Consider the following 26,303-nt stretch of genomic DNA (forward strand, 5'->3'; position numbering starts at 1 on the left):
TCTGTCTGTATCTGCTTCCCAATGCTTCCTTGAGGCGAGCCCACACTGTCTCCCCTCAGTTCAGAGCAATTGGCTCCAGCTGACCTCAGTCTGAAACCTCTGAAAACTTGGGACAGGATAAACCTTTCTTCGGCCAAGCTGTTTTGTCACAGCACAGGAAACTGAGACATGAGGCGATTCTGTGGTCAGAGGAGGACGCCATCATCCTCATCTCAAGAGATGTGAGCTGAGGTGGAGAGGGGTTACAAAGCGGAGCCCGATGCTATCACACCTGGGAGGCCTCCATTATGCTCCCAGCCGTCCTGACCCACTGACTGCCTCCTGGCTCCTGGTACCAAAGGCACCTTATCTCTTGACTGTACTGGTCCCCTGCGTGGTCTCTGATGACCACTGCATGCTCGTGGATGCACGATCCATAACCAGTAACTTGCTGCCTGCGGTGTGTTCCTTGCCCAGGACTCCACATCCCTCTTGTGGAGGAGCAGAGGAAGGTTGCCGTTTGCTCCCCGTCTCTCTAGGCTATCCTGCAATATGCTCTGCCATATGGACTTGGAGAGCCTCTGCTCTACGTTGGGATGCTTCGCTGAAGAGTGGTGTCAGAGGCGAAAGGGGCTTGACATGTCAGAGCCTTCATTTTATAGCTGGGTGACACTCGGGTAGGGAGGTGGGCCAGGGTGACAGACACGTGAGAGATAGCTTAGTAAGTCCACTGTCATCTATCCAAGCCCTTGATCAGGCCCACAGCTTGCTTTCCCACATATGAGTTTGGCCAGTTGCCTAATGCCAACCGTCTGCTCTCCCACCTGACATGATGATGAGGCCTCTTTACCCCGGGGCTGTCTCCACAGGCTCAGGACTGTGAATCTGGAAGGAAAAGCCAGAGTGTGTGGCTCCCCCCACCCCCCACTCACACACCCATGCTCATCCCCTAGCTGTCTAAAGTTTCTCTGTGGCACCCTAGAGGGGGGACGGGAGACTGGAGCTCCTCTTTGCTGGGGCTGATGTGGGGTACTGCAGGACCAGAGATGACCACAAGGTGGCAGACTCTGCACACGCTTCTTGAGTGAATGGCTGCCATAGTTTTTGGGTTTCAAGAGGAACCAGGGGAAAGCTGGGGAAAGCCTGGAGGATGGAAAGAGGGGTTTCTTCCCACAGGTGCTACCTTCACAGCAGGTCAAGGGCAGTTTAGAAGCAGTAGTGGACGTGTGGGAATAAGCCACTGGCTGTCAAACGGCCCTCTCACGTGATAGTCTCCCAGTTTAGCTTTCTTTAGCCGCCAGGGAATGTTCAGGATGCCACATTGCTTAGGTCCAGGACCGAATAGTGGAGTGTGAGAGGTGAGCCAGGCAACAGGGCGGAGGGATGTGACCACCAGGGAGAGAGAGGCAACCAGGGGCTCCTGTAGAGCCCAGCTGCCTTGTCTATCCTCTCAGGTGACTCAGGCAGGAGGATGGCACCCTGTGAAGTGTGGAGGGAAAGAACTCCCAGTTCCCGAGCTGTCCCCCGACCCCCAACTCTGGGAGACCACAGTTCAGATCTTCCTGCCTCTGTTTCCCAAGTGCTGGGGTTAAAGGTGTGCGTCACCAAGCCCAGCCCTATTAATTAACTAATTAGTTACCATTAGCTACCATTGCACATTTAAGTATCCTGGGTATATTTTGGGACAAGTTTCTTGTAACGTGTGTACTTTGCAAATATCCTGTTTTGTACATACTTCTTTTTCTTTTTTTTTTTTTTTTCTTTTTTCTTTTTTGGTTTTTCGAGACAGGGCTTCTCTGTGTAGCCCTGGCTGTCCTGGAACTCACTTTGTAGACCAGGCTGGCCTCGAACTCAGAAATCCGCCTGCCTCTGCCTCCTGAGTGCTGGGATTAAAGGCGTGCGCCACCACGCCGGAGTCCTTTTATTTTTATTTCATTGGTTCTTTCTTTATTTGTGAGTGCGTGTTTGTCTGAGTGTATGCACACGTTTGTTTAGGGATGCCCGTGGAGTCAGAAGATGGCATTGGATCCTTTGGAGCTAGAGTTGCAGGTGTTTGTGAACAACCCAAAGTGGGTGCTGGGATCTGAGCTGCTGCCTGCAGCACAGAGCAGGGTGGCTTTTAACTGCCCAGCCATCTCTCCAGCCTAGTGGCATCTCTTAAGAGTTTAATAAAGTTCCATTTACTGTCTTTTTCGTTTCTGAATTTACTGATTTTTAAAACATCCAGGCATCCCAACAAAACGCAGTTGTTTCTCTGTGGTGAGAGGTGGGCACTGTTTCCTGCGGCACAGTACCAGGGAAGCGTGGGCACTACGACCTGGCATGATCTGGGAGGCCTGGGTGAATGTCAAGCAGAACAACTTTTTTTAGATAAGATTTTTTTAAATTAAAAATATTAATTTTTCATTATGTATACGTGCATGTGTGCCCACAGAAGCCAGACATGTCGGGTTCGCCTTTTCCTCTGGAGCTGGAGTTACCAGTGGGGGTTGTGAAAGGCCTGGGCCGGCTGCTTGGAACCAGACTCAGGTCCTCTGCAAAGGCAGCGAGTGCTCTTAGCGGCTGAGCCATCTCTCCAGCCCCAAGAGTCTGGATTTGTAAAGACAGTTTCCGGAGACTTGCAAACGCAAGTCCTGAACTCAAGGCCGCACACCTCCTGTGGGCGGCTCTGAGGTTTTCCTTCTTTTGGCTGCAGCATAGCACCCAGGGCTCCACATTATCTGGAGCTATCAAGTCGTCTTTGCCTCCGCTTGGCTTCAGGACGCTCAGACTCCCTGCCACTTTTGAGCTGTACCAGACAGGTATTTTGTAGAATGTCCCTTGCTGAGATTTGTGTGACATTTCCCTCAGGCTTTTACAGGCACTGTCTGACACCTTTTAAAAAAATGTGTGTGTACGTGTGCGTGTGTGCCACAGCATTTGGGTGAAGGGCAGAGGACAACCTTTAGGAGGTGACTGTCTCCTTCCACCACATGGGTCATTGGGATTAAATTGAGGTTGTCACAAAGGTTCGTGGCAGTGCCTTTACCCCCCTGAGCCATGCTGCCTGCCCCTGGCATCTTATTTATTCTTTTAATTTTTACAACTATCTAGTTATTTGCTTTCATTTTGTGCATGTGTGCTTTGTCCAAATGTGTATAAGTGCATGCACACATGAGCGCTGCCCTTGGAGATCAGAAGAGGGCAGCAGATTCCCTGGGCTGGAGTTATAGATGGTTGTGAGCTGCCGTGTGCTTGCTGGGAATTGAACCCGGGTCCTCTCTAAGTGCAGCACTATTCATAATCTCTAGGACATGTCTCCTGCTCTCTGGTGTCTTTTAAAAAAGCTTCACTTCAGACTTCGAACAGGGGCGCTTGGTGTTCCTCAACCTGGCCCCTTGATGGCAGAGATGGGTGCCCCACTCACATTGTCCCAACCTCTGACCCGGAAGGGCTGAGTCCGGGTTGGATGGCTGGGGGTGGGGATGGGGTGGGCGTAGATCTGAGAGATTCTGCCAGCTGTATTGGATGATTAGTAAGAGACCAGACCGTGGTGTGCAGAGACACCAAGTCCCTACTTGATCTCTCTACCATGTAGAGAATCAGAGGGCATCAGATCCATGGGAGCTGGTGCTATAGGCATTTGCAACGTAGGCAGCCCTGTGGGAGGCTGTCTGCAACTTGCCCATTTCTCTCCTAATCTTCTCTAGGACAAGGGATATTAATACCCTTGTCACAACTGCCTGAGTCCTGATGGACTGAGTACTCTCTCTGCTACCTCTTCCCAAACATCCCTCCCGTGTCACGCCCCTCCCATGTCACGCCCCTCCAAGACCACGCCCCTCCCGAGCTGTACCTGGTCCTGCTTAGCCAACCCCTTCCTATTCAGGTGGCCAGGACCAGAGCTCATACTATTGGACAACTTTTCTCCTGTTACAGGGGTGGTAGGTGTACTGAGTTGATTGTCAGAGGATCTGAAGGGATAACATTCAGGAGAGCTTAAAGACCACCAGCTGGAGGCGCTATAACCTGTCAGACAGCAAAGGCAATACAGTCTCAAGGAGGTGGCAGGGAGCCTTTCCTGGGCAACCTGACACAGGCCAATGACTGTGTCCTGACCTTTTCTTGGAAAGAAGCTGTGTTTGGTCCTGCTGGGGAAACGGCTTCACAGCATCCTGGAGGTTCGTGGCCGGGGAGTTTACCTGTTGGCCCAAGAAGGGATTTTGTCAGTTTAAGTCCAACACCACAGTATGATGTTCTCTGTAATCCTTGTCCTCAGCCTCCCCACCCTCCGGCATTGGGTCTGAAACTGGAGGCTTCTGGCTGGCTAGGCAAGTGCTCTACGACTGAGCCGAATCCTCAGCCCTTAACGTCACTCTTTAAAACATATTTTCGCAGGGCATGGTGGCGCAAGCCTTTAATCCCAGCACTCGGGAGGCAGCGGCAGGTGGATTTCTGAGTTCGAGGCCAGCCTGGTCTACAAAGTGAGTTCCAGGACAGCCAGGGCTACACAGAGAAGCCCTGTCTCGAAAAAACACAAAATAAAAAAAAAACCACATTTTCTTTTTAAAATTCTTGTTTATGTGTATTTGGGGGCCAGAAGTGGATGTTGGATCACCCTGGAGCTGGAATTACATGCAACCGGGAGTCACCCAGTTTGGGTGCTGGGAACCTAACTCTGGTCCTTTGGAAGAGCAGGAAGTGCTCTTAACCACCAAGCCATCTCTCCAGTCCTTTGATGTCATTCTTAAGAGGGAAAGGCCCATTATGGAAGTAAGTATATACAATGCATATGACAAAAAAAAAATCTAGACATAACTATGAGCAAAGTTTTGTTTCATCAAAATACAGTCTGTGAAAGGGGACATTGTTAATAAAGTCTGGATTATGCTCTGTGCCCTCTAGTTTTCCTAATGGAGCAAATATTTACCTTTTTTCAGGTAAAAAGATGTGAGTACAGTATCCTCTGGTCACTCCCAGGGGATCCTTCCTAGTGTGTGCGTCTCTTGTCCTATGATCCTCTTATGGTGTAATGGAGCAGGACCCAGAGCGCTCACCTTTGCCGTGATGGCTCCAGAATGTTTGCATGTCTGCAATGGTCCAGGAGACCAAGGCTGCTGTAGCAGTAACCCCGAGTCTCCCAGAATACCCTGCAACCCTCCCAGAACACCCTGCAAGCCTCCCTGACTACTCTGTCAGATTCACTGAACACCCTCTGGGCCTCTGGGAACCCATGAGCACAGTGAGCCTGCGAGGAGCTGCTGCCAGGTGCTCCCGTTGGCTTCCTGCCTCTTGGGCAAGCCATCCCAGAACACCTGTCACCTCCCTTCTTCTGCCTCAGTCCACCAAGGAGACTTTTATAGGACGGGCTAAGAAACTACCCACAGCTGTGTGGCATCAGCTTCCCCTGTGGCAGGGTATCAGTCATCTCTGTTGTCACCATCCGGACTCTTATGTCAACCTCGGGTGGCAGGAGGCACATGGCTCTGACCAGCTTGGCTGCTTTGGCTTTCATTGTCCATATAACTAACAAGCCATTTGAATGCTTCTCAGGATGTCACATGAGGCTCATCTACTGTCCAGTGCTGAGGCTCCCTTGGGCACCTGCTGACAGCTTCCCTCCCAGATGAACCCACTAGAAATGGTCTTAGATCCAGAGTCCCAACAGCAGCCAGGGTCACCGTGGACATACATGGAAAGCAATTACATCTTCATTATCCCTAGCTTCTACCTGAAATTAAGAAATGACATCAGCCGGGCAGTGGCGACACACGCCTGTAATCCCAGTGCTTGGGAGGCAGAGGCAGGCGGATTTCTGAGTTTGAGGCCAGCCTGGTCTACAGAGTGAGTTTCAGGACAGCCAGGGCTACACAGAGAAAGGCTGTCTCAAAAAAAAAAAAAAAAAGAAAAAGAAAAAAGAAAAAGAAAGAAATGAAGAAATGACATCAACAGTCCCTATGAATTTGCTACCAATCACAGCACATATTATCTTATCATCATGGCTGGTGCAGAAACATTGAAATGCTGTCTTCATTGTGACTCTGAAATCATGGTAAACGCCACTAACACTTCATTGATAACCACACACCTAAATCTTATTCATTAATATTCCTACAAAAGGATATACATATTTTATTACATAGCTTTATTTTAAAATTATTTTGATAGCTGTATTTCTATTTAATTTTCTATATTTTCCCATGTATTTAATTTTAATGAACTGACTTTTTATTGAGATGTCACTGGTAATGTAGGAAATTACTATTTATTTGATTTTTAATTCATATGTCAATTGAATGTATATGTGTTAGAGTACACCTTATGGGAGTTGGTTTTCTCTTCGAACTACGTAGGTTATAGGCACCGAACATCCTCCTCCACATCACCCCCTTCTACTTGCACATCATATACAAGCACCACAGATATATCTAAATCTAGGTTGCACACAGGAGAGACACATGTGGTATTTATCTTCCCAAGTCTAGCTTATTGAGCTTAATGCAATTATCTCCACTGTCTCCATCTTCCTACAAATGTAATGGCTTCATTCTTCTTCGTGGTTGACTAGAACTCCACTGTGTATATATGCCACACTTACCTTCTCATCTGATGATGGATAGCTACACTGGCTACTGGGATAATACAGAATGAGAACAGATGTGCACACATTTCTGTGCTGTGCTTAGATTCCTCCAGATACCTAGCCAGGACTGGCATAGATGGGTAATATTGTTATTCTAGTTTCTGTCTGTTTAGGAACCATAATACTGATTTCCATAATGAATAAAAAATTCTTTTTGAGATGAAGTCTTGTTTTTGTGTGGCCCAGGCTGGTCTTGAAGTCATAATCTTCTTGCCTCTGCCTCCTAAGTGTTATGTCTTTAGATGTGTGACACCATGGCCAGAATAATGCACTGTCAGTGCTTGGCTGGGTGTCCTTGGGTGTGTGCCCTTTCGGGCTTGAAGTTTCATTGTCTTTAAAGTGAAGAGTGAGACTGGGGGGAGGTCTCTCCAAGGGTGACCCGTGACCTCCTCAATTCCATCCTACCATACCCAAGGGGGCAAACAGAAAGCTGGGGTTTTTACTGCTGCTTCTTAGCAGGTTATTTTAGCCTTCACAACATCAGAGAGACTTTCTAGAGATTTGTCTGGGAAATATGCAAAAAACGTCTACAGATATGTCTACTGTGAAGAACCAGAAACTATCTAAATATTCAAGAGCAGATCAACTGAATTGTCTAGAGTATATTTACAGGATGCAACAGTGACAGTTGGAAATGGCGTTACAGAATTGTGATATGAAAAAAAGCAGTTATTCTAAAAAAGTTAAAAAACACAAGGCCAACCACAGTACTTAAGACCAACAAGATGTTGCTCTACGGTAGGATGCTTGCCCAGTATGCTTGAGATTCTGGGCTTGAGTCCTGGTACTACAAGCCACAAACCAACCAACACCTTTTCCCTCACAACACACACACACACTTCATCAAAATGATAAAAACCCCATGGTGGTACATATGCAGAAAAAGCACGCAGAGATATCATACGCAGACTTGGTTCTCTTAAAGTGGCAAGATAAAAGTAATTTCTACTTTCTTCTTCATGTTTTCTAGCATTTCTAGAACTAGTGTGTGTGTGTTTGTGTGTGTGTAATGAAAGAAAGAACAACTAGGTCTGGTGGCACCTGCCATTAATCCAAGGACTCAAAAGGCAGAGGCAGGCGCATCTCTGAGTTCAAGGCCAGCCTGGTCTACATGGAGAGACCCTGCCTCAAAGAAAGAAAGAAAATAAGAAATGAAGGTGGGAAGGGAAGCAGGAGGCAGGGAAGGAGAAGGGAGGGTGAGAAAGGGGGGATGTCAAATGAAGTCTCCAAATTATCTTAGATGAAGCAACAGAGACACAATCATTTATTTTTTGAGTCATCTCTCATTGCTCAGGCTATCTGAGGCCCTGGAGCAGAGACACTGATCTTCTTGTGTTCCTATCACTCGGGGGAGCACATGCTCTGTGAGCCATGACCAGTGCCCATAGGCTTAAGGTTTGAAAGCCTCATCCCACCCCACTGTCTCGCAAGGGACCTGAGCTTGTACGGGACACTGTCCCGATGTTCCCCACAGCATACCTGCAGGCTGGTGGCCTCCTCTGCCCACCAGGCCTCGAACTCTTTCTGCAGCTTGACCTTGGCTTTGTCCATGAGCAGCTGTAGGTGCTCAATCTCCACCTTCAGGGCCTTCAGGTGCATAAAGGCCGTTTTGTACCTGCAGTGGCAGTAGAGGAGCTGCAGTGAGCTGATGCCTGTACAGCGTGGGTGGGGGAGACTGCAAGTGAAGAGGGTCTGTGCCCCAGAAGCTTGGCAGAGATGCCCTGGTGAGAGATCAGAGTGGACCACTTTTTGGTTCACTAGGCACAGGGGACCTTCTCCAAGAATAAGAAGTCCTTTTCACTGAACGTGGACTAAGGAGAATCGTGACACTTCGTCTTCAGTGTCAGCACGGCTAGATCCTGAGTCATCTAGGAGACGTACCTCTGTAAGTACTCCGGAGGCTGTTTCCAGAGACCTTTAACTGAGCATGGCTGATGTACCCTGAACTGGGCAGCACCAGCCCAGGGTCTCGAACTCTGGACAGAGTAAAAGGATTAGACAGGCCGAGCATCCATCTTTGCTCTCTGACTGCAGAGTGTGTGACCTCGTGTTCCTGCCCAGGCCTTTTACACCCTGATGGAGGGTACCCTTAGACCACGGGAAGAAATAAACGCTTTCCTCAAGCTGTATTTGCAGTTGCTTTTCACAGCCATGAGGGAAGGAACTGATGCTGGGAGGGGCAGATGGACAGCTGGGGGAAAACGACAATGGCGCTGGCAGATGGCACAGGGGTGTGGGCAACACTCATGCCTTTGCCGTGAAACTGTGAGGGAGTGGGGCGCTGTGTGGTGAGTGCGTGCGCATGTGTGTGTGCATGTGTGCGTGTGTGTATGTGTATGCGCGCGTGTGTGTGTGTGTGTGTGTGTGTGTGTGTGTGTGTGTGTTTGTGTGTGTGTTGGGGGATTTTGCAGTGATGTCACCAGTAACGTGAGGCAGGAAAGTGACTTGTTTAGGACCTCCAGCCCTTGGCATAGAGGATAAACAAATGAATGAGCTCTGCTGCCTGACCCAAGCCTATATCTCCTCACCCTGTAAGTAAAATCACTTTGGACCTCTTGATAGCTGGGTGAAGATCTGAGGTTTGCGAGAGCCAGGTTAAACTTTGATAAAGCTGTGGAGTGAAGCCCACCATGGGCTTCCTGGTTCCTTCAGAGCAGTGGTTTTTAATCTTTCTAAGGCTGGGACCCTGTAGTACAGTTCCTCAGGTTGTGGTGTCCCCCCAAGCATACAATTAGTTCATGGCTACTTCATAACCAAGGCCCGTGTATCAAACCCTTCACCCACTGAGCCACCCCACCAACTCCAACATTTCTGGTGGATAAAAATTTGCTTTCTGTTCACAGACTTGCTGTGGCTGGCAGCTAGATGCTGCGCGGGAGAACATGTTTCATTGCTACTCTTATGAATCATAAATATCCACTATAGAAGGTAAATATCTGATATGCAGGATATCTGATATGCAGGATATCTGATATGCAGGATATCTGACAGATGGCCCTTGTGGGCGTCACACTGCCAGGTTGAGAGGCACTGCTGTAGAGGGCACTCGCTGGCAGGACATGACTCGTCCTCATTCAGCACCCCCCTTCCAGGAGTAGGCCTTGCTTAATGCTACTCCTACCCTTTCCTGCAGTTTAAGGCTCCAGGCTGGACACCTTTCCTAAGGAGAAGATGCAGTTCTGGAGGCCCAAGGAGGCTGTGGTCAGACGAAGGCAGTAACAACCAAGCAAACAAGCAGCTGCTGGCTCACCTGCCCTTCTCCTCCTCCAGCTGTGCTCGCAGTTTCTCCTCCTGGGGGTCAGGCATGGAGGCTGGGACAGTGTTCTCTGAGATTCCTGGAGGGGTAAGATGCCAGGAGGTTACAGCAACAAAGAAAGGTAGAAGGAAAAAATGGGGAGGGGCCAATAGCAGAGGTCAAGGGCATCCAAAGACGAAAGGGGTCCGGGGAGTTCTTTTGGGGACCTCTGGGTGGCAGCCTTGGCTTGGCTTCAGAGCCGTCCTCCCTCCAGCCCTGGTGTCTGTCACTGGAGGCAGAGGTATTGGCACTTCAGTGTGACTGACTGGCGGCTGTGACCTGGCCTGGATGCCATGCCCTCTGTGAGGGTGCTTGGCTGTAATCTGGGTGGGGGTGGGGGGCAGGGGGAGCTCCCTTCTAGCTCATCTGCTAATTCTCCACCCTCCCAGGGAGTCTGCAATTGTTCAATGCTTCTTAGTCATAGCAGAGGAACCCACAGACCCAGCAGAGTGAAGGTCTCCGCCCTACCTGAGCTGCTGCTCTCCACTCTCACCCCTGCCTCCAGTTCGTGCCCCCACGAACCAATGCCCCATATCCCCTCCTGCTCCCCACCCCTCCCCCACCACCCCGGCCCCCAGCACATACCATTGCTCGGCCACCCTCCCTCCAGAATGAAGGCCTCCCTGCCACCTCCCCAATCCCTGCCACCCCGCCCCCCTGCCCCCAGCCCATGTGCTTTCTGAACAAGAACAGACTTCACTCTGATGACAGCTGTTTGAGGAAGGCATCACTCCTGCATTCCTGATGAGGCTTAGGGAGGTTAATTTGCCAGGCCCTGTGGCTAACTTCCAGATCCTGAGTGCAAATCCCCATTTGTTTGATGGCCAGGGTCCTGAATTCAAAACTCCTAGTAGAACATTTTTTTGGTTTTCATTCCTTATTATGTGTGGGGGAAGTGCCTTGGTGTCACGGCATGTATTAGAGGTGGTGGGGGGGGGGACAACTTTCCGGGATCTAGCCGCTCCTTCCACTCTCACCTGGGTTCCAGGGGTCAAATGCTTTGCCCCACCAACCCCAGAGTTTCTGAGAGATGAACATTGGTTTTCTGTTCACAGGCTTGCTGTGGCCACAGCTCAATGCCGTAGAGGATAACATGTTTCATGGGTCACAGCTTTTTCCACCAACTTTGAGCAGAGGCTGTCCCCATCAATGTCCCCTGTCATTGTCACACGGACTCTTTGGAGCAGCACAGAATAAATATCTTTTCTATTCTGAGGGCCCATCAAATATTCACCACGACCACACTGCATGAGTCCGGAGTCTCGTTCGAAGGCTGACTTGCCTGGTTCCTTGTGTGTGTGGTTCAGCGAACTTTCTATTGTCTAACTATCTCATTTAAAAGTAGAGACCTGGTATCATGTCGCATCTGGGGTGAGATGCGTGGGATGCAAAAGGGCTCTTTCTAGGTTTTAAATATGTAATTTCAGGCCAGGGAAATAACTCAGTGGGTAACATACTTGTCATGAAAATCTGAGGACCTGTGTTTGAATCCCCTGGACCCAAGGGATGCTGGGTACAGTTGTGTCCATCTGTAGGCCCAGTGCCCAGGTGGGAGCGAAGGTCGGGAGAGCACCTGGAGGCACACTGTCTGGCTAGCTTAGCATCCAGAGTGGCGAACAAAAAGAGGGTCCATGTCTCAAACGTGATGGAAGGCAAGGACATCCAAGATTGTCTTCCAATGTCCACCTCCATGTGTGTGTCATGACATGCACCTGCCCACATTCACACCCACAAAAATCACACAGTGTGTAAGGATGTGTGTTCCGTTGGGAATAGTGGCACAACCTTGTAATCCCATCCCTTGAAGGCTGAGGCAGAAGGGGTAAAAGTCTGAGGTCATCTTGGGCTATGGATTGAGATCCAGTCCAGCCAGGGATATAGAAGGAGACCCTAGTTCAAACAAAACTACACTTCAGAAACCCCAGGTAATCCCCAGTCTATATTTCTGTAGCAAGCGAGTTACTAATGCTGATCCTTTATTGAATGCCCTCTCTCAAATGTTTTGCCCAGTTCATTAGGCACATATGAGGTTCTCTATGCACCAGGAAGACCTCAGAATAACCATGCAGGGAGTGTACTACCACCTAACTCATCACAGACTTACTGTCCATAAGTAACACAGGTCACATGGCTGGGCAAAGCTAAGGTGTTAATTTTTTTTTCTGGTTCCAAAGAGCCAAATGTTTATACCAGCTCACCATCCTGGCGAGTACGGCCCTCTGTTAAGTCTGTGGTTGGTTGAAAGCGTTTCATGCTTTTTACAAGTGGCTGTCCCATGGTGTATCTTGTTTCAGAAGGCTGGCCCTTGATCCCAGCTGCAGAAGTTCTGGCATATTGGGAGTCTGGCCTATAGAGACTCCTCCATCTGCCAAGTTATTCCTCTCTTCTCTCCCTCCTTACTGCTTCACTGACGCGCAGACACATCTGCTAAGTGGTCACTAGCCTGCCTTTTATCTCTGTGGAACCAATCTCTCTCTCCTCCTTCCGCTGGGTGAGCAGGTCTGTCATCTCAGCTGAAGAGGAAGCTGGCGTCCTGTGGGAACATTTTAGGTTCTGGTCTTCATTACCCACAATCCTCCATGACCCCCCAAGTCACAGGCATAGGGAGTCTCAGAGGTGTGACATGCAGCCCTTGTTTTCTGTTTCTTTCCCCAGAGCTTTGTTTAGAGGCTGAGTACAGGACACACTGGATTCCATGTTTATTTGATGACCCTCTCTCTGAAAAATGGCAGATGTGAATCACAGAAAGAGGCATTTAACATCAAATGACAGCAGGCCTTTAAATGCTCAGGACACTGTGTTCCCTAGAGCTCCAGAGACCCCCCATCTGCCTCGCAATCTTCAGACACGAAACTCTGCCTCATCTTCCCTATTTCAACACTGTTGACCCTCACCAAGGTCACACAAGTGACAGTGACAGCCTGGGTGACAACTGGGGTACAGACCAGCAGAGAGGCTGCAGGAGGAGGGTGGAGGTAGAGCTTTGGTTCCCTTTGGGAGGCAGCATCAAGGATGGTGAGGGTGAGAGGGGGAAGCTGAAGGGGACTGAGTCCCAACATGCATTCATGGCCTTTTGGCAGAGGGGAGGCTCCTGCCTGATCCCATGGAGTGTGCTGGTTTCTGTGGGCATGCTGCAGGAGTGGGGGATGCCCAGGAGTCACAGGCAGAGGGATCATTCTCAATGTGTCTGACATGAGAATAGAAGGCTACGGCTTGTGTAGTTGTGGTCCAGGTCAATGTGTGTACCTCATTCATCCCCACCATCACAGTAGGCTCTGCCGTTTGCTGTGTGAGCTAAGGATCAACAGGGCTAGAAGTGTGCGATGCCGTGTGTGTGTGTGTGTGTGTGTGTGTGTGTGTGTGTGTGTGTACACATGTGAGCACCTGTATGCATGCTTGTGTGTAGAGATCGGAGGAAAACTATGTAGAATCTGCTCTCTTGGGTTGTCAGACTTGCACAGAAAGTGGTGTTACCTATGGTGCCCTCTCCTAGCCCCTAAAGAGATGTGTACTTAGTTGTGACTGTTGGCCTGTCCTATTCCAGAAGGATTAATTCTAGCGACAAAGATGAACTTCAATCAACAACAACAACAACAACAACAAAGTTAAATCTATAATATAATACAATAGATCGAAAGGCAAAGCCGTACAGAAGGCTGATGGGTGCCCTTTTGGAGGAGGGAACAATAGGACAGAGACTTGCAGAGATTAGGCGACAGAGAAACATGTGAAGGTCTCAGGCATGAGCCTGCTTGTTGCCTGTGGGGAACAATGAGAAGGCCTGTGCACCTGCAGGAGTTGGCAAAGGACAGTAGGTGCGGAGGCCACGAGGAAACCGAGGCAGAGTGGATTTGGCCCCTTTAGGCCATGGTAGGGACTCTGGCATTGAGATTGTGAGAAGCTGAGGGGTAACCGTGGAGGGATGGGGGTAGGGAAATCCCTTGATCTAGTCTTTTGTAGCTGATCTGAGACTGCAATGAAGAGCCCCTTTGATGTGTGTGTGTGTGTGTGTGTGTGTGTGTGTGTGTGTGTGTGTGTGCCAGGATTCTCTAAGCTTTTTGAAAGGGTCTGGGAAAGAGGACTTGGGCAAGGGACCTCCAGCAGCTGGGATGAAGGCACAGTGTCCCTGAGTCACAAACTACCCTCAATGTCCCAGATGGTCCCGAGGCCAAAGGTGATGTTTGTTTTGTAGACTGCATTGGGACGCGCCAGGAGCCAGGAGCCAGCCCCTGTGAAGAGGAGTCTGGGCTGGGCAGTCAAAAGGAGGCAAGTGAAAACAGACTGAGCGAGGACAGAGTGGGGAGAGAAAGGGAGCTTGGGCTTGCAGGTCTTTGTTCCCACTGGGACCCTGGCCATGGGCAGAATTGACTGTCACCTCACAGGAGGCACAGGGGAGGGCATCCTTTCAATGGGAGGATTCTATCTTGAAGAACAGTACAGGAGAGGCTAGCCCCGAGTGACCTTTTGGAGGCCACTATGATGAACAGTCAGCTTCAAAGCAACACAGAAAAGGAAGCAAAAAGGGTTTAGTTTTACACTGGCAGATGTCTATCTGGATGTCACACCAGGAGGACACCCCAAGCAGCTGGGTAGCATTCTTCAAATCAGGAAGCCAGAGGGTAGGGCGCTCAGTCCCCTCATTGCTGCCGAGGCTGCCTGAGTTTGTTCTACTGGGGAGGTCTCTAGCCCCTGCTTCTCCTCTTCTGAGATCCTCCACTCCGCGCTCTACACAGTTATCTGGTGCCGGAACTGTACGAAATCTCATTTCTCTGCTTCGGTGGCTCTTGACTGAGGAGCACTTCGAAATCACTTATGGAGCTTGTCAAAGCACAGTGGCAGCTGGGCCCCGGTTCAGACCTGCTGAGATCAGTTTTGTTAGCATGTCCTCTGGAGATCCTGACGCCACCCCTTGTTAAGGAACCAGCTAAGGCTCTGGACCCTTCGCTGTAAATGTCTGTGCAAGAGAGTTCCAGAGACGACAGGACCTGCACAGGAGATGGGACAGATGTGGGACAGAGTGTGTCCTCACAGCTCCGGCTTGCCCTGCAGACGTTTGAGGGCCACTGTGATGAAGAAGGAGCTCAGGAGTTTGCAGAAAGGACCATGCTCTGTGAAGCCAGAGCTGCCTGCAGTTGGCCCTCTTTAGGTGCTTGGCCCAATGTATGTAATAATATGCACCACGTGACTGTCACCAGACCTCCCAGGTGTCATTTCACGAAATATTCACACCTCCTGTTCACACACACAGGGGACTTGGCCTTATCAAAGCCGGGGTCTCTCCCTCTGCAAGTGATTCCGCGACTAAAGGAGACACAGGCTGCTCACTGAAGTCCGTATTAACTTACCCTAAGTGAGTCAGGGAGATGCTGTTTCCCTGAAATGACTTTCAGATCTGCAGCAGGGCCAAAACAAAGCCTCAGCACCCAGGTGCTGGCTTGTAAGGACTGCCATCCACTAACCCAAGCACAACAACCTGTGCTGAGCTCCTGCTGGCCACGTGCAACTTAACCATTGGCTATGAGCAGGAGTCTACGGAAATCCAGGTCATCTCACGGGACTTCCGGGAGCAATCTGTCCCACCATCTTGACCATACTAGAGGTATGCAGGCAAGCAACGACGACAATTCCAACAACATTATGAAGCTGAGAGGGGCCTCTGGGCTTCTGTAGAGTAATAGACTGCGGGGCCTAACATAGCCGTCACTTGGTCTGGGCCCAGCATGGCAGGAAGCAGTAGGCTCAGTTGTTCTCCCATACCAGACAGGGTATCAGAGCAGTCAGGCATTTCCTTAGCTACCCAGTGAATTCTTTCAACCCCCACTCTGGGTTTCTGTGAACTTAACTGCCTCCTAGAGACATAGATCACTCAGCTTCGTCTTGTTTGAGGAGTCAAAGCGTCACCTTTTATGGAGACTAATGGTGTCAGTGGCTCAATCACCACAATGGTCAGAAAGTCTCTGACTTCCCAATTAGACCAGATCCTGTGTGATGGCTCACATTTATTGTCAACTGAAATCATCACACTGACGGGTCCTCTGCGCATCATCTATCTCGGTTTCGGTTCTGTGGAGCACATTAGGAACACAGCACATGCCTGGACTTCCGCTGCCATGAAAGCACCTGGGACACACTCATCCCTGCACACACTGTCTGTCATCCCCTCAGGGAGAACAGATGATCCTCGAGAGGAGAAAGGTGACACTTTAATACAACCACAAATATCTAACTCATGGAAAAGCACAGGAAAGACAGCCCCCCTTCTACCCTGGGCTGCTGTTGCCCCAAATCACATGTTTTGCATGGCATTCTTCCCAGGCGTTTTCATGTTCATAGAGGAGGAGCTGGGTCACAAAGATGGACAGTGTGCACAAGGTCAATCAGCAACATGGTAAAGATCCTTGGAATACTCCATACTCGAGAAAGGTGGTTCTCATACTTCCTTGAGCTTAGCTCTGTGGTCACTCCTGCTCTCTCTGGGAGCTCTCTCTCCCACTCACATCTGTTCACAGACCATTCTGACTCATATCTTTCCATGTTCTCTAATCTACCCATGATCCTCTCACCACACTCCTTCTCATCTTCAAGATCCTGCTTTAGAAGCAACGTGTCTCTTGTAATCCTCCCTTTAGGCACAAGAGAGATGGCTCTGTGGCTTGGAGCATATTGCTCTCCCTGAGGAGCTGAGTTCAGTCCTGGGCTCACAATGGTCTGCAATGCCAGATGCCCTCTGCTAGCCTCCTTGGACATTACACTCATGTACACATAGCCTCTCTCTCTCTCTCTCTCTCTCTCACACACACACACACACACACACATACATGCATGTAATTCAAAACAATAAAAATAAATCCTAAAATCTTCTCTCCTGCCCTCTCAGCTTCAAGGCTCCATTGTGGCCACATGGCTGTCATAATGGCTTCCCAGAAGGGAATAAGTATGAGACCCACATGCAGGTCTTTGGGAAGCGAGGTTTCCCTATGCCAGAGAAAGGGACTTAGACTTTTTCTCTATGGAGATCTGAATGACACTGGCAAGTAGTGTGGGCCAATCCCCTGACAGGCTGTCAGAGAGGTTACTCTGGTTTATTTGGGAATCATTTATCACACACAAGAGTCACAAATGGGCTCCAAGGTGGACTGCAGTGCCAAACTGGCACAGCATTGAGGGTGAGGGCTGACTGAGCCCTCTTGACTCTCATGTAACCTCAGACAAGGACTGGAGCAGATGCCCTGGGGGACACTCTAAGAATAATTTTAAAAAGGAAGGAAGAGAGAGAGAGAGAGGGAGAGAGAGAGAGAGAGAGAGAGAGAGAGAGAGAGAGAGAGAGAGAGAGAGAGAGAGAAGAAGAAGAAGAAGAAGAAGAAGAAGAAGAAGAAGAAGAAGAAGAAGAAGAAGAAGAAGAAGAAGAAGAAGAAAGAAAGAAAGAAAGAAAAGTAAAGAAAGAAAGAAAGAAAGAAAGAAAGAAAGAAAGAAAGAAAGAAAGAAAGAAAGAAAGAAAGAAAAAGAAACTATCCATTTTCCCCAGTCCACAGCTTTCTCTTAATTGGGGGCTGGGGGGAGGGATGTGTGTCTGGAGACTTGTTCCCTTCCATCAGAGCCAGCAAGTAGGGCTTGGAAGAGGCCAACAGGAAGCTCGGTGGGCACCCCACGGTCCATGTGTGCCTGAGTGAGGAGTGAACTCTGGCCTCCTGGGTGATTTCGAGCCATGAGTGTATTGTTTCTGAATCAAGAAAAGATATACAGAGTGGGCTCTAATGAGCTGGTGTGAGCTGGTTTCAGCACACCCCTAGATCCTCTAGCACACTCCAGGAGACCAAGAACATTTTTAATAAGGCCCCCTGGATGGAACAGGACCCCAGGAAAAGTGAACCATGGGTAAGGCACGGCTTCCCCGGTTTGCGACAGTCCTGTTGCTCCTCACGGCATTGCTTCTCATGCTCACTTCTGTTTGTCCCCCCCTCCCACTTCACCCTGGGGCTCTGGCTGCTGTGGGCTTCTTTAGCCTGGTATCCTGCTTGGAATCAGTCAGTGGAGATCATTAGCAGGCACCCGAGGGGAGAGAGAAGACAGACGGCAAGACAGCTGAGGAGCTGTCTCTGCAGGGACTCGACTTGACTGTCACATTCAAGCTTCAGTTGTGTCCCATGGCCCAGGTTTCGACGCATCCCTCCCAGTCTCCATATGCCAGTTACTGCTCACATATGCCTTGGTCCTACGGCTCTACGGGTGACAATACTTTCTGCTTTGATTGTACCCCTGGGGTGCTAGGTTGGCCCTTTTGGCTTTTCTACACTTGCCTACACCTTTATGAATAATAAGCCTAAATTCAATTTACTTCACAATACCTAATATGACTGCTACCATATATACTTCTTGTCAAGAACTCTGGTCACATGAGGTGCATAGCTGTCCAAATAAAATACATACCCTCCAGTCAAGGACTTGAGGTGGAAGACCTCCAGAGACCCCAAATGAGGAAGAGTCCAGTCACAAACATGTCACAACAGTATCAGATAGGGGACATCTGTGTCAACTGGCCTCCTTACTGACAGCCTCTTCTTGTGGCAATGGAGCCTTAATGGGTGGAGCAAGGAAGGAATTAGAGTGAGAGCAGCTGAGCACAGACACATGGCCTTAGCTCGGTCTTCTCTTCGGAGAACTGCAGTAAATCATGACTTTTTTTTTTTTTTTGATAGGGTATCTCTGTGTAACTCTGGCTGTCCTGGAACTCACTCTGTAGACAAGGCTGGCTTTAAACTTACAGAGGTTCGCCTATCTCTCCTACCATGTGCTGGAATTAAAGGCATGTACAAAGAACCATTTAGTTGGTTGTTTTTGTTGTTTCTGTGATGAACAATGAATGACCAGTTGAATTGTGTGGTCACTCAGTTTCTGTTTGACATGGAGAAGCCAAACATCCTGTAAACATTTCAGAGAGAGAGAGAGAGAGAGAGAGAGAGAGAGAGAGAGAGAGAGTCATACACACACACACACACACACACACACACACACACACACACACTGAGAGAGACAGAGAGAGATCACGCACCAAGATAGTGATATTCACATACATGGCCCTCTGCACTGTTCAACATGCTGGGTGTGCTCTCTGCACTGTTAAGCCCACATAACTGGCCACATGCTTGGAGGCAGGAATGAGAACTGGCACATTTATGTTGTTCCCTTTAAGTCAGTGAACCTGACACAGTCATAGTGAGGCTACTTAGGATGAATTTGAGTAGGCATGGGATTCTCACTTTATTATCAAGGCAGCCATCATGGTGATTCGGAAAAAAACAGTAATTTTTGTTTGAATTCTAAGCCCATGGAGTCTAATCTTTCATTGAGCTTGGGGGATTATCAGAAACAATTTCAACAAAGCTCAATTTATATTTATATGGTATAAATAACCCTCTGTGCCACCTCTTTATTTTGAAAACAAAACAAAATAAAAGCTCCAAATCATTTAATATAGTTGTTTCCATTCTTGTTTCTTAGTAAACCATTACAGAGTTGGTGGGAGGCTCTGCGGCATCCACCATCCACTCTCCTCCACATCTCTCTGCAGATGTTGTGATTCTCACGCTCGCCATCAGCCTTCTCTCCACGGTTCGTTCAGTTTCCCACTGTGCATGTTTGATGCCCCTATGCATCCCAGGCAGCACTGCATCATTACGGGCAGCTCAGATTGGGTGGGAAACAGAAGAGAAAGCTGGGTGGGTAGGGAGGCAGGGCCAATCTCGGAGGAGTTGAAGACTCAGAGGAGTTGAAGGCGAGGGTGCTACAGTCATACCTCAGGAGGAATTTTCAAAGGTCTTATTAAACAACAGCAACCAACCAACCAACCAACCAACCAACCAACCAACCAACCAACCAACCAAAACCCAAAACAAAGCAAGTCTGAGCAGGGCTGAGGAGATTGCATAAGTGAGTAAAGCATGTGTTATGACCTGCTTGCAAGTGTGAAGACCTGAGTTCAAGTCCCTGGAACCACAAAAAAACAAAAACAAAAACAACCAGATATGGTAGCACACATCTTCAAAAGCAACGTTCCTGTGGTGAGATAGGAAGCAGAGATGAGAATCCCCCACAGCTTGGGTCTGAGCTAGCCCGGTGAGTGCAGAAGCAAACAAGAGACCTCCTCTCAAACATGGTGTATGTGAGGACCACCACCTGACGTTGTCTTCTGTCCTCTGCACATGCACTGCGGAGTGTACGGTAACATACATGTGCCTATTCACACACACATGCACACACATGCACACACATACAAACACACATATACAAAGACTTTTTTTTTATTAATCATAAAGTAACTTCTTGAGCTGGAAAGAGGCTGCACAGGTGTCCCCTTTATAAATGTTTCAGGGACCATATACCTGGACACATGTCTCAAGCACACAATGAAATGTAAACACCCCCTAAGCCTCACTGAGACACTGGGAACTACACAAAGGGACACCATTGCTGGAGCTCAACTCTGCTGCACACTCCATACACCTCAGTGCCCCCCTTTCTTCCAATCACTAATGCAGGTCTAAGTTCTCCATCACTAAACTGGATCTAGAACATGTATTGTGGATTCTGGTTTTCACTGGATAAACGCACCAGTCTGAGCTCATCTCTTTGCTGGCCTGCTGGGGACCACTTTCTGTTTAGTTGGTTGGCTTGTTTGTCTGTCACTGTGAGAGCAGTGCTGGGTTGAGTGTCTTTCTGGACTAGGCGCATTAGAAGATGTTCTAGGCTAGAAGATGAAGTAAAGAGGTTTGTGTTTTGTCTCCTGGATGCTTGATTAAATGTCTTATTGATCCAAAGGAGCACATATGAGGTCTGGATTAGCAGGAAAGATAGCATTGGTAACTAGCCACCCTATCCTGAGGCTCTGTAGTGTTTCTGCAAGGAAGCATAACTGTCGGTGATCAGATGAGGGGACTCTACCAGCCTTGCCAGTGCTGCTGACGGCTCAGAGCTCCAGTGGTGAGCGGGCTGTGCCTACTGCCTGGACATTCAGTTCCTTTTGTCCCCTGCTGCCACTGATTTGCTGAGCACCTGCTGTGTCCACTCCTCTCACAGACACACATCACTTGAAAGGGAGGCCGGCTTATGGAGCATCTCCTTTTCTGTCTCCTGGGGACAAGCAAAGGGACGCTTGAGAGGACTGACAGATCGGGGTTACAGGCCTAGTAGATCACAGAGGTGTCTGCCATACTTCTGGTCCTGCTCGTGAGGTGAGATGGTTAACTTCCTGTGTCAACTTGACTGGGCTAAGGGCTGAGGAATGTTCAGATAGCTTGTAAAATATCATTTGCTTGTGAATCTGTGAAAGTGTTCTCAAATGGACTAAGAAAGGAAGAGCCATCCTCCTCAATGTGGGCTGTCACCATGGAATCCATTGAGGATGGGCTGTAGAGACATACAGGTCAGGTGGATTTGGGCTCTGTGCATCTGTCATCTTCCCATAGTCACGAGAGCTTCTAGTTCTCAGATATTAAAACTTAGGTCAGAACTCACACCACTGCTGTCCCTGGTTCTCAGCATTCTGATTTGGACTGGCACCATACCCACCTGCTTTCCTGAGCCTCCTGATTGCAGGACTGAAGATCACATGACCCTTCTGCCTTTACAATCAGTCCGTCATAATTAACCTGTTCCATGCATCCACCTCTACTCTTGCTCTGCTCTCCTGAGAGCCCTGACCGGCACACAGGGTGAGTGCCCTTCCCCTTGAGAGAACTGCAGCTCAAGACTGATGTTGGGGGGGACAGTCTTCATTCTCCACAGCCCTGGGAAGGACATCCAGATGAAGGCAGGAGACTGAAGCCACAGTCTTCAACGGTGGGTAGGAAAGTGAGCTGGGGCCTTCTCACCCCTAGCCTTCCTCTTGAGCCTGGAAATTCAACTGTGGCACCCCAGTTACTCACTGTACTTCATCCTATATTCTCACACACAGCGGTGGGTGGGCTTGAATCCACGCAAGTGGTGAGCCTTTGTAGCTGGTCTCAGAGAATTCCCTAACTTGGAACCTCTGAGATGCCATGTCATCTGTTGTCATATAATTTCCTTTAGATTCTCTGAAATTCCAAGGAATTGACATCTCTCCCACGCATTTCTGAGAGGACAGATGTTCTATAATTGATCCAAGCCCTCACCCGTGTCCACATACAGTGGCATGCATCCCAAAGACAACTGCAGTTGTGGAGGTCATGCTCTGTTGCTGAGGAGCATGAAAGAGGGAGAGAGCCATTAGTTCATGCCATGAGCCATCAATGAATGCAGTTAAGTCTCAGGGGCTGTGCTGGGTACTGGGCTATTAATTTGTACAAACACATCATTTACAGATATTGGAATTCAGGCCCAGAGCCCCTTAGCTGCCTGGCACGTTCGGAAGGCAAAATTGTAATGCTATAGATCTCACTGGTGGATCAACAGATGCTATGGGGAGCCAGTGCTGTGTGCCAGTCACTTGCCTCAATGTTGAAGAAATATTCTGTGTCATCTTGACGCAGGCTTCGGAGACGCAACCATCGGAGAAGAAGGGCCTCTTAGATTTTCCTGTGGGCCAATCTGTGGGATGCTGTCTTGACTGTTGATTGAGGTAGGAACAGTCAGTGCAGGTGGGAGGTGATCTTGGGTTGGTTAAGAAGCAGGTTGAACACGTCATGGGGAGCAAGTCAGGAGGCAAAGTTCCTTCGCGGTATCTGCTTCAGTTTCTGCCTCTAGGCTCTGCCCCACAGTTACCTGACAAACTATAACAGGGCTGTTCACCCCCTCCTCTGTCTTTTACCTTCTTGCTCCTGCTTTGTCCTCTTATCACTTACCCTCTCTCTCCCCATTCCCCTCCCCCCTCTCTCTCCACATGCTCATGGCCAGCCTCTACCCCACCTCTCTCTCTACCTTTCTCTGTCTCTACTCCCTACAATCCCTTCCCCATGCCCTGAATAAACTGTATTCTATACTATACTGTCCTGTGGCTGGCCCCTCAGGAGGAAGGGATGTCTCAGCATGGGCCTGCTGAGGCATGCCCTTCCCCCATACCTGACTACACCTCCACCAAGCATATTCCTTCTCTCTTTATTTTTATAAAACACAACACTAAATTCCTAGCTTGAGCTGCTTTTCTGGATTCCCTTGGTTGTGGACTGTGATCTATAAGGTGAGATAAACCGTCCCCTTCCCAAGATGTGCTGGATATTACAGGATCAGCAAAACTAGCATAGAGATGCTCTGTGTAATGGTATGGGGATGGAAATTGTCACATCCTAGAGGGATGCGCAGAGTAGAGACAACTCTTGAAAGGGCAGTGTGGACTGTCTAACTTGAGAGTTTTCAAGAAAGCCACAGACAGGAGTTGTGTAAAATCTGCAGAACTTCCCACGGATACAAACTTAACAACAAATAGGCCCGTTGTTCTGTCTGAACTGGTCGTGGGGGGGCATCATGGAACCCTGATACCTGCCTGCTGGTCCTGCCCACTGTCACTAGTGGTCCTGGGGGTACCTTTACTACCTTGGTCTCTCAGAGTCCACTGAATGCACTGCTGGGAACCCCTTCATCTCTGTCTCAAGCAGTGTGCCTGCTCCATGACTGTGAGCTACTGGTCTCACACCCTCAATCACGCTGAGCGCCCTGTGAGACCCAGGGAGTATCTGGGCTTGGTTTGTCTCTGATCTTCTTTTCAGATCTGTGGCAGACCCTGAGGATCTTAATCAAACGGGGCAAGCAAAAGCGTCTGCTGTCTGAAGAAGAACAGGAGCCACAAGAGGTCACTGCAGGAGTTTCTTAAGGGAGCAGAGCTCTTGGAGGAAAAGCTGAGGGAAGTCAATAAGGTAGGACCCAGCCCAAGGAGGCCTTTCGACTTCCTAAGGCCCTCTGAGGGTGCCGGGGTTCACCTTCAAAAGCACACCAGGCTGGTGATGATCCAAGGGCTCCTTATGTTGCCAAGGCTAGCAAGATAGGGGTGGGGCAGAGGGAAAAGGACCTGGAATAGTAGGATTTAGGGGCTCCTGGGTGTCTTTAGAACATGCCAGTGGTGACTTTGGGTCTCTCATTACCATAAATACAAAAGAAACAATAGACAAAGCAACTCCACAGCATTGACAGACTGATGTCTTCACAGGGTTGGGTCAAGGGAACATGCCAGGGCTAGTGCCCTGCTCTGATTGGCTGCCTCTCTCCGTCCCTCCCTCCCTAAGAGCCTCCCTGGGCTCTGGCATTTCTAAAGTTCTAATCACAGCTCTTGTTAGAATTTCGATCGATCGTGATCGGGATGTGACCTAGACCTTGATAGAATATGTGCTCCAGAGGAGAGGTGGGGCCTCGGTGGGCACATTACCCTCCGAAGACTCTCTCACTTTTATCAGCCCCATGCTGTGGCTGTCAGGAAGCAGGGTACCTGGATCCTATTATCCTGGCTGCTCACATAAACACTTTCTGTGAGTTATGCTTTAATGTCAGACCTCTCGCTTTTATGGAGGGTCGATACAAGAATCATCTGGTTGAACAACACCGGGATGTCTTTTGTAAAACTGCAGCTGAAGACATCACTCAGTGTCACTTGGTGTCCTTTACATGAGGATCCACACGATAAATTCTGCCTTGTGTTTAGTTTCAGGGAGAAATTCTATTTCTGCAGATAAATTAGTTAGTATGCTCCCTGCTGTCAGAAAATGGAAACTCAGGAATTCTGGGTGCTTCTTTCTGTTCTGCAGCTAGACAAGAGAGAGCCAAATTTATCGCCTGTGTGTGTGTAATTTGCTCAGCTATGGGGTCCACAAGCACTTACCCCGGCCACTTCTTTTAAATGGACTTGTTTTATTTTATGTTTCAAACGTCTCATTGTACTTTTGTGAGATGTGTGGGTCTGGAAGCCGTCTGGGGAAGCATTTGCTGGCCCACACTGATTTGGCCTGTTTTCTGCTTATGTCGGCTGCTGGGGACATGCCCCTGAATTCCTGTGTACCTAGCTTTCAAGGAGCTCACGTTTGAATGCGGGAATATAGCTTGGAAATTATTAGTCATTATAAAATGAAGCTGGTGAGCTTACAAACACACAAGACTGAGGAAAAATGAGACCTGGGAGAAGAGGCTCCGGAGATCTTCCTGAAGGGGGTTGAGGCTGAGCTAGCTTTGTGTACGGAAGGGAAAAGGACACTGGTTCTGAAAACTCAAAGCTGACCTCTCCTTAGTATTTGTCTTTTTTTCCTAGATAGACTAGAGACTCCCAGACCTTAGCTCTGTGCCCCTAAACAGACACCAGAATGCCAGGCAAATTGTCGAGTAGTCAGTATGGCAGCTGGCCCAGCCTGAATCAACCAGGCTATCTGGTTTTGCATCTATAACCACTTTGGGCCTTAACTGTTATGTGAGGACCAGCAGGGCAGACCATCCCTGTGAGGTTCAGGGCTGGAGAACAGAGAGGTTAGAGCAGCCTTGCTTGAACACAACTGTTGTTTCCCAGGCCCGAGGTTAAAAACTGACTCCAGGTTGGCTAGTTTTCCCACCTCATTGCTTCTGATGAGCTAGTGATATGAAGGCTAGAGAAGAAATAGGTACCTCTTGGGGATTTGTGAACAATAAATAAGAAAATACACAGAGACATGCTGTGAAACTCCTCAAAAACACTGGATGGTTGCCTCAACTGATCCATCAACCACTGTATCATTCCAGGTAGCAAGGATAATATAGTTGCACCCACACTGTCAACTCTCCAAGTAATGCCTGTGTTAACGTAACACCATGGTGTTGAGTTGCACATCAGAGTGTGAGACCTCTTAGTGCTCCTCTAAGCCCATCAGTCATGTCTGTTGTAGATGTTCCTTCAAGTGGCCATTGACATGTCTCTTCAAGGCCACCTTGGATCTCTCAGGCTGTCACACCCAGGCGGTTCACTGGGCTGGATGCTGTTTGTGCCTCATGCCAAAGTCTTCCTGAGTTTCCTTGTCCACTGATTTTTCTAAAGAACCAAGGCTGTGAGGACGTTTGAGTTCCTGCATATACTTTGGGCAGGACATATAAAAAGAAAGCCATGATCTGTATTTGTAGCCAGCGGAGGGAGGAGAAAACCTTCAGCATGCACGTGTGAACACACACACATGCAGCCGACCTCATGGGGTGCTTATTGGTACTGTCAATAGGTGGGCGCTGTTAGCAAAGGCCCCAGAGTCCATGTTTAGACGGTTTGCCTATCCCTTTGATGTGATTCTCCCACCATAGCTGACTCTGAGCTGCTGTGTGGTGTCAATAAACTTGAACCTGGGGAAATAGAGCAACAAGCACTGTGCAGACCCCCATCCACCCCCAGAGAGGCACCATAGCTGCTGGTAACTTCACAAGCACAGATAATAACTTAGCAAAGAATGAAATTTAAGCTTTTGTTGCTTTTGCTTTAAAATATAATGTAACTCTAGA

At 48.9% G+C, this 26,303-nt stretch overlaps 1 protein-coding gene across 2 annotated transcripts in view; it reads right to left on the reverse strand.

Annotated features, from left to right (window-relative positions):
• Kif6 (kinesin family member 6) overlaps nucleotides 1–26,303 on the reverse strand; it is a 291,775-nt gene that overhangs the window by 9,726 nt on the left and 255,746 nt on the right. For both annotated transcript variants that reach the window (XM_085832936.1, XM_021149143.3), the window contains 3 exons: nucleotides 9,852–9,936; nucleotides 8,081–8,216; nucleotides 4,078–4,160 (listed from right to left, as the gene is read on the reverse strand). In XM_085832936.1, the coding sequence (XP_085689062.1) occupies nucleotides 4,078–4,160; nucleotides 8,081–8,216; nucleotides 9,852–9,936 (304 nt within the window). The remainder of the gene's footprint in view (nucleotides 1–4,077; nucleotides 4,161–8,080; nucleotides 8,217–9,851; nucleotides 9,937–26,303) is intronic.

This window comes from Mus caroli, unplaced genomic scaffold (genome assembly GCF_978045245.1).
Source record: "Mus caroli unplaced genomic scaffold, Mus_caroli_1 scaffold_18, whole genome shotgun sequence".
Classification (NCBI taxonomy): Eukaryota; Metazoa; Chordata; class Mammalia; order Rodentia; family Muridae; genus Mus; species Mus caroli.